The 12229-nt window shown below is 32.9% G+C and overlaps 2 protein-coding genes across 6 annotated transcripts in view; both read right to left on the minus strand.

Annotated features, from left to right (window-relative positions):
- Window positions 1–36: 36 nt before the first annotated feature.
- Window positions 37–5000, minus strand: LOC105126346 (cinnamoyl-CoA reductase 1-like). 2 transcript variants are annotated; one of them, XM_011027185.1, is made up of 6 exons: window positions 4719–5000; window positions 3956–4125; window positions 3402–3593; window positions 2628–2790; window positions 1180–1366; window positions 37–476 (listed from the first exon to the last, which is right to left on the minus strand). In XM_011027185.1, exons 1-6 carry the CDS (start codon window positions 4834–4836, stop codon window positions 326–328), a joined length of 981 nt encoding a protein of 326 aa, XP_011025487.1. In that variant the 5' UTR covers window positions 4837–5000; the 3' UTR covers window positions 37–325. The 2 variants fall into 2 exon arrangements, with proteins under 2 accessions (XP_011025487.1, XP_011025488.1); XM_011027186.1 differs by having other exon boundaries at window positions 37–470; window positions 4719–4998.
- Window positions 5001–5559: 559 nt separating this feature from the next.
- LOC105126345 (cinnamoyl-CoA reductase 1-like) overlaps window positions 5560–12229 on the minus strand; it is a 9502-nt gene continuing 2832 nt past the window's right edge. The window contains exons 1-7 of one of the 4 annotated variants that reach the window (XM_011027182.1): window positions 8475–8712; window positions 8046–8218; window positions 7671–7862; window positions 7247–7409; window positions 6292–6490; window positions 5788–5933; window positions 5560–5709 (exon numbers count right to left, since the gene is read on the minus strand). In XM_011027182.1, the coding sequence (XP_011025484.1) occupies window positions 5789–5933; window positions 6292–6490; window positions 7247–7409; window positions 7671–7862; window positions 8046–8218; window positions 8475–8592 (990 nt within the window). In that variant the 5' untranslated portion in view covers window positions 8593–8712 and the 3' untranslated portion in view covers window positions 5560–5709; window position 5788. Of the gene's footprint in view, window positions 5934–6291; window positions 6491–7245; window positions 7410–7670; window positions 7863–8045; window positions 8219–8474; window positions 8713–12229 lie in introns of those variants that run through there. The other 3 variants (XM_011027181.1, XM_011027184.1, XM_011027183.1) reach the window with 3 other exon arrangements.

A 12229-nucleotide genomic window follows, 5' to 3' on the forward strand; every position in this document is an offset into this window, starting at 1 on the left:
TGTTCAAATAGATTCAGGAATACAAAATCATGAACATTTTCAGGAAGCTCCCCAGGACAACCAACCATTTCAATATTTCAAGGTCAATCTGCATATCACGATATGCATATTTATTAAGTACACATGCAAACCAAATACTGGAATCAACTTACTTGCTGACTTCAGTTTCTTTTGTTTTTATTTTTTTTTACACCGTTGTGTCCTAAACATTTCAGGATGGAAACCTCCATGACAAATCACAGTAGTGAAAAATGAGATTAATAACAATCAGTTTTAGGGTGGAATTTTACTTCCATTTGTCTGACTTGCAAGTAGATAATTAGAGTCAGAAGCTAACAAAGTTCTTCTCCTTCAAGCTTTCGATAGTATCCTTTAGACTTGCCTCAAGAGGAGTATACTTGACACCCAGACTTGCTGCTCTCTCTTTGGATACCTGATATTTTGGCATGGGAGGCTTATCATCTGCACACCTGCCATTAAACAAACATGCAAAATGATTTTTAAAAATTCCAGAATCCATTACAAGGCAGCTGCAGCATCTCTGCAAATTAGAGACAGATCAATGAGTTGAATTCAGTGGATTTCAAATATGGATCCTAAATACCGTCTAAAAAAAGCTAATTGGTATTTTGACAATCAGAGAAGAAATTAACGTGTTTGAGTTTAACCACAGCATATGCAACAAATCTCAGAACATTCAATCATTGTCAACAAGGAATTCCTTCGTACAGAACAGTTCAAACTGCACGACTGTAACTTAGTGCATGGATGGTAAAGATTTCCACAGATGATTATTCAGAATCCCTCCAGTCAGATGCAGGTACAGAAGAGTAATCAGAACATCAGACCCTTGATGGCGAACCTGGTTTTTTTTTGAAGTAATTCTTCTTCATGGAAATCAGTTCTGGCATCATAAGAATTCATTAATTGTATATTTTTTGTTGTGTAGACCACAAATTTTATAGGCACTCTAGATCTCCCAAAAGTTCCTGCGACGCATATGTCATAAAGGGAAATAACAGCATTTCAATGCCAAGGTACAACTGGCATAAAACAAAAGCTAATGAAACAACATTATTTTTTAATCGCCTAAAAATCTGAGAATTAGAAATGAAACTCAGCTGTCTCTATTGAAGAGGAAAAGAAGTGCACTGCATGCCATACATAGAAGAAACTTACTGTTTAGGAATAGTGAGATCAGGGTAAAGCTTGCTTAAAATCTTCACAGCCTCAGAAGAGTGTATAACAGTCCCTACTAAACAATATCGCCCGTTAGCAGAAGGATTCTCTAAGGCATAGATATGTGCATCGGCAACATCTCTAACATCTACCCATCTATACGTTGTATTTGGATAGCTTTTTGCCCCTGCATGAAATAATCTCAATTGCTTGCAGCAGGTATAATTGCATGCATAAGAAGAATAATATATGTGAGGTATAGACTTGCTTGTTAGAAGAATTATGGAATCTAAATGTCCATGGGGTTTGATACAAGAAACTACCTAATAATGGGTAATTAGCCCGTGCAGGTTATCTCTCTCATTACACTCACAATTTCTAAAATCAATTCTGGTAGTTCTAATGGTACTTTCATAAAAATTCTGCAATGAAGACAATGGGAATAATATAATAAGAAGAATACATGCAGTGCCAAGATTTTACATGTTATAGTAAGCGAAAACAGATTATTCCAAATGTAAAAAATTGTAATTGAAATTCAAAGACATTTAAGATACTAGCCCATGCGAAAAAGCTCGTGAGAACAAATTTTACAAGATTGTATGAGAATTTATCATGTGGAAAATGCAGAGTTGACAGGTTCAATTAAGAAGGTGGAAGGATACCAATAAGATTTACAAGATTTAGGTGCTAATTATTTTCTCTAACCTGCACCATTAAGTTCCACACAATGACATACACATTAGAACCTTACAAAAGCGTGAAAGCCTTTATGGACATGTACCCATGTGAATTTCTAAAGTCAACACATCTAATGTAATCTAATCATACATGTAAACCTTCTACAGAAAAGTTGCAAGGACAAATGGTGTTGGAAAATAAGTGGTACACTTGCAAAGAATGAGAGCGGAGGTGCCAAGTTTGAATCCCACCATAAACAATACACTAATAAGAACAAAAATCAAGAGAAGTAATCTCTGAGAGAGAACTCAATTCATTCAAATAATCAATATTCGATATTTTTTTTAATGTCTAGGCAGGGTCCGGTGCTTACTTATAGACTCCAAACCAAATAAAGTAAGAAAACCTGTTAAATAGTCCTAATTCACTAATTGGTATCAAGATCCAGTCAATTTCTTCAGACTTATGAGAACTGGTAATAGCTACATGAAAATAAAAATGAATAGGAGATAAGATCTGCCATTCCAATACCTCATGAAGGAAATTCCATGCATAAGACCAAAAAGAAACTCCACTAAAAAGTTGGTTTTCGTTGCTGTTAATTGTGCATAGCTATTCCACAGTGATTATTATCACTTTTACTTGTTATTTGTGCAAGAGCAATTACAAATTAGCCAAAGCAGAAGTCAGCAATAACCTAGAGAAAGTATGAATTTCATATGGAAGGTAAGTAAAATTTATATAGCTTTGCACTAGCTGAGAAGTACCATTTATAAGGTCAAGAACTGACTCTGCACTTTGATTAAGTGTTGGCTGCAAGAGAGGGCCGATCACCAACCCTGGATTTAAAGTGACCATGTCAATTCCATTCTCTTTAGTGAATTTCCAAGCAGCTTCTTCTGCTAATGTTTTTGAAAGTTGATACCATAGCTGTTAAGAAAGCAAACTGAAGGTAAATAAATGATGTAAAAGGTTTATGGTCTGCATCAAAGTGAAGTATATAATTTTAGCAAATATGACAATCTATGCCACTCCAATCCAAACAAAAGAGCATCATTATTTATATCAAAAAAATAATATATATATATATATATTTTCCTCAGATGTGGCAATCCAGCTATCAAAGTTTTGATAGTCTTATGTTTCACGAGGAAAAAAAAAAGAGGCACATCCAGATGTCCAAATCTGCATCTCATTAAACAAGCAGCATTGAAAAAATGAAACTTTGCTTTTTTGTAATTAATTTAATGATTGCAAGAAATGAACAGCTGAAAGAAACTTCCTAAGAGTATGGAGAACAAAAGAACAATAGCCGAAAAGCAAAACTAAAAGGGAATGAACAAGAAGGGGCGTTCTCAAATCGATACAGGATATGTCAGTTGCTCCAATTCATACATGCAAAAAACAGGGAAAAAACAAAAAGGAGGAGAAGAATAGACAAATGACTTTTGTTATATTGCCAGCTAAATCCTCTTGTGCCATGATATAAAAATTGCTTTCAAAGGAGATAGTATTCTATTAGAAATTAGCCATTGATGTACCTTTGATTTCTCACAAAAGTCTGAATCTGAAAACCATGTCTCATCAACTACTACATCGGGTGCAAGAGATTTCCCATTGAATACAACTGCTGCCATGGATGATGTTATGACAACTCTTTTGATAGAAGGAATTTTAGTGCATGACCTAAGAACATTAACTGTTCCCTTCAATGCAGGGTCAACAAGTTCTGCCTGAAAAGAAGAAAAAAAGGAGCAGAAAGAAAAAGAAAATATCCAGAAAATTATTGGGTTGCTTTGAATCATTGAGAAAGTGGAAATACACTCAAAGTCGAAATGCTGGCTCTTTCAATGCTGGATATTATAACAGTGATTATCATGCAAATGCGGTGCAGCCAGGAAAAAAAGGCAGCAAGATGGATGAACAAATGTGCGGGAAAATATGACTACTTCCAAAAGCATACGAAATCAAGCATGTAAAAAATGACATTACTGGTTGCAATTTGATATCTGAAAGCAACAACTCAACCAAAGTAACGGTAAGATTTGAAAATAAATTTATACTGGTACAAAGAATAATATATACAGGAAAGCACCTGAGGATCATTGACAGTGAAATAAAATGGGGATGCAGTATGGAAAACGCATTCACATCCCTCAACCACAGGATCAAAAGATCCTTCTTCCAGTAAGTCTGCTTTGAACAACTGCAGTCTTTCCTTAGCTCCACCAAGTGCAAGCAAGTGTTCAGTTTTCTTTGCATCATCTATGAAACAGAAAGCAGCAAAAGGAAGAAATAAGTAGGAACCAGAGTCTCAAAAGGAGAAATTGTTACTTTGTCTTTCCATGGAACAAAAAACTTTCTGTTTTTCCAAAAATGCAGAGCCTAATTGCCAAAATGACACTTGAAGTTTCTCGGATGGATCTAACGTTGACCACATCGAATAACATCTGATTATTGAAACGTTCTCATCAATTGAACTAATTGGATTGACTCACTCAAACCTTTAGGAATTCAAAACTCTACATCCCGACACAAACTCAGCCATCAATTAAAACTGCTCGAATTAAGAATTGTAATTACTAATTAACAAAGTTATTCAAAGGTAACTAAACCACCTTAAGACTGCTTTCTTTAAATTTTACCAAGGTTAAAATTTAGCCAGCATCGTACACTACAAAAAACAACACTCCTTCCCAGAAATTCAAGAACCTAAATAATCATTGAATCAATAAAAAAGAACAAAACTTTAAGAGTGAAATCAACTTAAAAGCAAGACCCAGAATCGTGTGATCCATAAATACGGAAGTTAAAGATTGAAGTTATAAGTGTAAAGAGATTAAGTTAGCACGACTGACTTGGGTCACGCACTGAGGCTTTGACTGTGTACCCACGTTCAAGCAACAACTTGACAAGCCATGAAGCAATGTAACCGGATGCTCCAGTTACACTCACCACCTTCCCTTCTCCACTCATTTTCTCTCTATCTGATTATTTGTCTGCTACCTGTATAGAGTGAAGAATCTACATAGCTATGTGACCGATGACGGTTTATCACAAGAAAACTCACGAAAATGACATGTCGTTGGCTTACAATACTGTAGTAAAGAGTCCTTACTTGTCCTTCCAAATTTTGGCTGTCACTATCATCGAACATGTTATTCTTTCTTTTAAACATTAGCTTTAAACTTTCTGCTTCTTTTTTATTAATTAATTTTTTAACCATTACCGATCATTAAAGGCATTGCCTATGATATATCTGTTTTTGCTTGCAACCGGAAATGGACGCGTGTGTGGGTGTAATTTTTAAGGGCAAGGATGGGTTGGTGGCAATAATTTTTAGAAATACTGTGTTCTTGAAATGCATCAGCAACATTTTTTTTTTTTAATTTTTTTTCTCCCTTGGATTTATGAAAGGTAGAACTGCTGGATAATTGTGAGTTTTTGCGTTCTCCTTTGACACCTCGTTGTTTGGCGAAAAAGGATTGTCATCTTCTCATCCGCCATCAACTCTTTCCCAGATAGCCTATATATTCACGGTAATTTTGTTTCTCTTGGATTGCAAATGTCTTGGTTGAATTTACAGCTTTCTCTGTGAACTTCTGTTATACATATTTGATGAAACTCACACTAGCAATTATATATTGGTACTGTGAATAACTACTGATCAAGCCGTAGATCTACCATGTAGGAGGGAGCTTCTGTCAAGAAACAAATTTATATGAATCAAATCTTTTCAAGTACAAGAATTATTCCATTCAAGAACCAAGCTAGGAAGCTTCATGCCAAGTGTCAACCTACAAACTTTATTCATATAAAAAGGGTCTCCCATTTTCCAACAAAATGGACTCCTAGCAGCAGCATATCATTGCAAATCATTTGCTTTCCTTTATCAGCTGGATCGCAACGTCTTCAATAGCCAGCTACCTCAGACATTAAGGAAGCCCTTCTCCTTCAAACTTTCAAGGGTGTCCTTCACGCTCACCTCCAGAGGAGTGAAGTCAAGACCCAGAGTTTTTGCTTTCTCTTTTGATACCTCGTAATTCAATGGAGAAGGGTTTTCATCTGCACATCTGTAAAGAAATAGTGTTCTCCTCAGAATTGTCTGATTTATCTGGGAATGAGATGCTGCTATCAAGATTAGCTTGCTTTTAAAGAACGATCATGATTTGATTCAAAATAATTCTTCTATACTACACCGTCAATAAGAAAAGCTGCAGACACTTCCCTCTATTATCATCTCCTCCAATGATCAAGCACATTATTACCTATCTGGATTGTGATCTCCAACAGCCAATAACACAATAACTCTGACAACTAATCAGCTGAATATTCTCTTACCATGATCTCTAACAAAATTTTATGTTGAGTGATTTATCAACGGGACCTATGTGAATGGCATTCACCGCAATGCAAATAACAGTGACTTACTTTTCAGGAAGGGGCAAAGTAGGGTATAGTTCATGCGCAATCTTCACTGCATCAGAGAAGTGCTTAACTCTTCCAACTAAACAATATCTACCACTGGCTGAAGGTATTTCAAGTGCTTGAATGTGTGCATAAGCAACATCTCTCACATCAACGAATCTATAAATTTCACTTGGCAATCTTGGTGCTCCTTGTGCTCCTCCTGCACACAAAAACCTCAATTTCTCAAATCAAAAGACATCATGCACAATGAATAATCTGCTTCTTGATAATCTGGCAAAGTATCATTTTTAATCATAAAGAAGCTTAAAGCATGCCACCCAAACCATGTTAAACGGGTCATCTAAGTACTGTAAGATTCTAATTTCCATTGGACATTTTACAAATTTTGAGTAATACATCGTTGCTTGATATATTGATGTGAAACTATGTATTTATGCAGCAGCTATCTGCCTCTACCTTGAAGTTATCTTCAAATACACCATATGTTATGAAGGAGTTACTTTACATCCTAGATTTCAAGATATTATAATTCATTAACAGATTTTTCAGTAAGGGAACCAAAAGCTAGCATTAGCAACGAGCAATTTCATGACACATGAACTTCTGTAGTTATATCCCCTACGGATCTCTGTCCAACTTTTTTCCTCAGGAGATTTTCCTAGCATTTTTGCATGCACAGCACCCATAGGGCCATATCCTTACAAATTAGAAGTTTAAGAAATGTAACTGCAAGTTAGAGTTGGATAAAACATGAAGAATACAGGGTCTGATATAGAAGTTAACAAATTTGAGTCAATAATGGAATGTTTTAGCCTATGGAACCAAGGATTAGGCTAGTATTTTTGTTTATTGAATCTTTGCACTAGATAAGTATAAACTCATATTTCTTAAAGGTTGCTTGAGGTATTTATGAATTTGAAAGGAAAGCAAGCAAAATAAGACAAGTTAAGCATACCATTTATGTGGTCCAGAAACAGCTCGGCAGTGGATTTAAGAGTTGGCTGTAAGAGAGGACCAATCACAAAGCCTGGATTAATTGTAACCATGTCAATTCCTTTTTCTTTAGCAAATTTCCAAGCAGCCTCCTCAGCTAAAGTCTTTGAAGCCATATACCAAAGCTGGAAAACCAAAAATAGATTGTCATAAAGAAAATGTTTAAAGATAAACTCCCTGACCATTGCCCAATAGCCATATACCAAAGCAGTGTTCACTGATTCTGTTATATCTAACTGGATTTGGTGCTAGCTCGCTTCTCACATGTTAATTAGCCAGCCAGTGTGACACGTACAGCTGATTCTTTCAAACATATAAAATCATCAAGTAAAATCACCAATATATTAAATAGAAGACCTGAACTGATAAAGCAGAAAGAGGCACACCTTATTTGACACACAAAACGCAGAATCTGAAAACCAAGTCTCATCCACTACCACGTCAGGGGTCAATGGCTTTCCATTGAAAACAACCGAAGCCATGGAAGATGTTAGAATCACTCTCTTGACAGAAGGAAATTTGGCACATGACTTGAGAACGTTTAGGGTTCCCTTGACTGCAGGTTCAATCAGATCTGCCTGGAATATGGAGAATATAGAAACCATAAGGAAACATTTGATATAAACAGTTAACAAAATCAAAAAGCCATGCACGACAAATCAAAGTGGAATATCATCATCGAATAATTTATGTCATCGATGGTATCAATTTGGGTGTAACTTCGATGATTAGAAAGTAGAAAAAAACCATTGAAAGATTACCTGTGGATCAATATTTGTCCCGAGTAATACAGGAGAAGCCACATGAAACACGCTTTCACATCCATCCACTACAGCATCAAAAGACCCCTCTTCAACTAAATTTGCTTTAAATAAGTGAAGTCTTTCTTTAGCTCCATCTAGACTGAGTAAGTGTTCAGTTCTCTTTGGGTCATCTACAACACATATAAACGGGATTAGTAAAGTGATTAAGGACATGAACTCCAACAAAAAAACCTCAATATTCATCAATACATTATTAGTTCTACTATTACTTAATCAATTATGTTGTGATCCATTGCCTGAGAATTCAATAAAAAATTACGAACAAATTGAAGAATACCAGAACATAAATTATCACTAAAGCATATTGAACTCGAAAGAAACAAAGAAATTAAGCTGGAAAGAAAGAAAGAGATAAAGGGTACTAACTTGGGTCTCGAACAGTGGCTTTGACAGTATAACCACGGTGGAGTAAGAGCTTGACTAGCCATGAGGCAATGTAGCCTGACCCTCCTGTTACACAAACTACTTTTCCTTCTCCACTCATTTGTCAGTGAGAGTTAAGAGAGAAAGGACAGAGAATCTTTCCCAAAAAAAAAGGACAGGCAATGGCCAGTTTGTTTTCTGCGGCGTTATATCACTTTTTCAAAAAAAACAACATTGAATTTTTTTATTATTATTCAATATATATATATATATATATCAAGAGTGCTCTAATAACTAACTGCTAAAACCATGTAGTGCCCAAGCGAGACTAACCACCAAGCAAATCATTGACGATTGTTTAATCCTTGACGAGATGGTAATGACAGCAACAACTGTTCGTCCGCGTAAGCAATGAGCTAAGCAACGGTTTGCGTATTTTACATATTAAAATATAAAATTAATTTTTAAGACTATTTAAAATTTAAAGATTATTAAATCATAATAATTTTGATTTTGGGTTAAAATAGTTTTTAACAGTAACCTTAATATAATGTTGCACCTTTTATTTAGGGTGGATGATTTTTTTATCTCTTTCTTTCTAGTAAAATAAAATTAGCCGCTTTGGTTTAAAAATTTAATACATAATCCTGATATTTTCATATTTATTTATAACTTTGTTCTCTTATTGGTATTTCATTATAATTTAATTGTTTTTTTTCTAAAATATCATTCATTTCGAATCTCACCTACTTAAAAAATTAAAATTGCATTTTAAAAGGTAAATTTTAAAAATAATAAGTACATGGTTTCCCAGCTCCAGTTTTGTACACTGCAAGTATATTTTTAAAAATATTTATTATTAAAATAATATTTTTCTTATTTTTTAAAATTTATTTTTAATGCCAACATAAAAAAAATATTTAAAATTATAAAATAAATTAATTTAAAGCAAAATTAAATGTAATTTTTTTTATAAAAATACTTTACCACTGAAAAAATACAACCCAAACTTGGATTTATTTTTATTTTTTCCTCATTGTTTTTAATTTTTAATTTTTTTTTCAATAAGTTTTAAATTTATTACAGTTTTGAATTTGTTAGATTATGCAATTAATTTATATGTTTTATTTATTTATTTATTTTTATAAACTTATTTTATCGTTTTTGATATATTCCTAATGATGCATATTGATTTTTTCTTATATAAATCTAAATATATTATTAAAAATACATATAGTAATTGTTTCTCAGACCAAAAAGTGCCAAAAACACATTAAAAATAACATAACAATAAAACAAATCGACACCTCATGATATATATTTTTTAAATGTATTAATATGCCACGTATGGTTTTTAAAATATTTGAATAATTGTTTTTTACTGAAATTTAAACATAAATTAACTATTGCTTTTAGTGATAACATTTTCTTCACTTATAGCATTATTCTAAAAATTCAAACTGTCAAATGATATACATAACATTTTCTTCACTACAAATAACCTAAATTTAAAATATTTTTTTAACAGTAATTTTTGAAAATTTATTTTTCAAATTCAATATACATAGTTTGAGATTTTTTTTGTTCTTGTTAAAAATCACTTGTGACTGTTTAAAATAGATATTGGTGTTAAATAATCAGAAGTTAATATCAATTAATATGAAGAGTAAATGATTAAGTCTTATTAGGTTGTAGTTTAAAACGTTTAACTTTTATAATTTAAGAAATAATTAGTTATCTGAATCAATAATTTGTCAATTAATATTCATAATTCAAAAGGTTAGTTAACTCCCTATAAATATTGCAAATATAAGTGAAATAGATAAAATAAAATTATTTATAAGCCATTATTGAGCATATATATATATATATTGATGTTTTACCGAAACAATTAATCCATTTAAATTTAAAGGGTGCTATAAAAAATTACGTGCTCTCTTCTAATAAATGTCACAATTTTTTTTAAGAAAAAACTATATATATTATAGATTGGATAATTCTTGAATTTAAGTGTGTGGAAAAAAAGTTCCACTCTCATTTTATTTTTAATTTAACTTAGCCGATATATGTGTTTTGCTTTTTCTCAAAGCATAATCAATATTTTTTAAATTTAATTTTAGTTTCTTTAAATTTTAATTAAAAATAGTAAAATATAAAAATATGATTCGTTAGCGAACCAGCAACAGCGTGACAGTCGATTTGCCTAGTTTGTTTCTATTATTTTTTTCCCTTTACAAATTTTATTTTTATTTTCCTGTTTACTGTGTGAAAATTATATGAAAAGTTTATTATTTCAATCGGTTTTATATCAGCCAAACCTTGACATGTGATTTTCAGCATTATGATTTTCTTTTTAACTGAGAAACAAAAAAAAATATTTATATTTAATAAAATAAATTAAAAAATATCTATAATTTTAAAACTAGTAAGTCGACCCAATACTCAATCGAGACTGAAATCTGATTGGGTTTATAAAAAAAAGAATAGTTAAAAATTCAGTTAATCTAATAAAATCATTAATTATCTTTTTATATTTTATTAAAATATTATTATTTTAATTTATTAAAAAAAAAAACCTGGATCACTTGATTAAAATCCATGACCCATATCTTGGATTAGAAAACACCGGAAATATCTCCTCATCGGGCTACTTTCCGAAGAACATAAGTGTGAGCTTCCTCGTTGGATGTCTTAACTTTTGAAGAACCTGTAGTGTCAGGTTCCTGGTCGGCTTCTTATCTTTCGAAGAATTTGTAGTGTCAACTTTCGTATTGGGCGTCTGGTCTATTGAAGAGCTTGAAGGATCAACCTTCTTAATAGACTTCTCTTCCGAGGAGCTTTAAGACTGCTTTCTTTAAATTCTACCAAGGTTAAAATTTAGCCAACATCGTACACTCCTAAAAACCACTTCTTCTTCCCAGAAATTCAAGAACCTAAATAATCATTGAATCAATAAAAAAGATCAAAACTTTGAGAGTAAAATCAACTTAAAAACAAGACCCAGAATCCTGTGTCACATAAAAATGGAAGTTAAAGATAGAATTTATAAGTGTAAAGAGATTGAGTTAGCACGACCGGCTTGGGTCACGCACTGAGGCTTTGACTGTGTACCCACGTTCAAGCAACAACTTGACAAGCCATGAAGCAATGTAACCGGATGCTCCAGTTACACTCACCACCTTCCCTTCTCCACTCATTTTCTCTCTATCTGATTATTTGTCTGCTACCTGTATAGAGTGAAGAATCTACATAGCTATGTGACCGTAGACGGTTTATCACAAGAAAACTCACGAAAATGACATGTCGTTGGCTTACAATACTGTAGTAAAGAGTCCTTACTTGTCCTTCCAAATTTTGGCTGTCACTATCATCGAACATGTTATTCTTTCTTTTAAACATTAGCTTTAAACTTTCTGCTTCTTTTTTACTAATTAATTTTTTAACCATTACCGATCATTAAAGGCATTGCCTTTAATTTATCTGTTTTTGCTTGCAACCGGAAATGGACATGTGTGTGGGTATAGTTTTTAAGAGCAAGGATGGGTTGGTGGCAATAATTTTAAAAATTACGCGTGGAGAAAATTGGTTGTGTTCTTGAAATGCATCAGCAACATTTTTTTTTTTTAATTCTGTCCCACTTGGATTTATGAAAGGTAAAACTGCTGGATAATTGTGAGTTTTTGCGTTCTCCTTTGACACCTCGTTGTTTGGCGAAAAAGGATTGTCATCTTCTCATCCGCCATCAACTCTTTCCCAGA

The sequence above is a fragment of the Populus euphratica genome, unplaced genomic scaffold (genome assembly GCF_000495115.2).
Source record: "Populus euphratica unplaced genomic scaffold, PopEup_1.0 scaffold78.1, whole genome shotgun sequence".
Classification (NCBI taxonomy): domain Eukaryota; kingdom Viridiplantae; phylum Streptophyta; class Magnoliopsida; order Malpighiales; family Salicaceae; genus Populus; species Populus euphratica.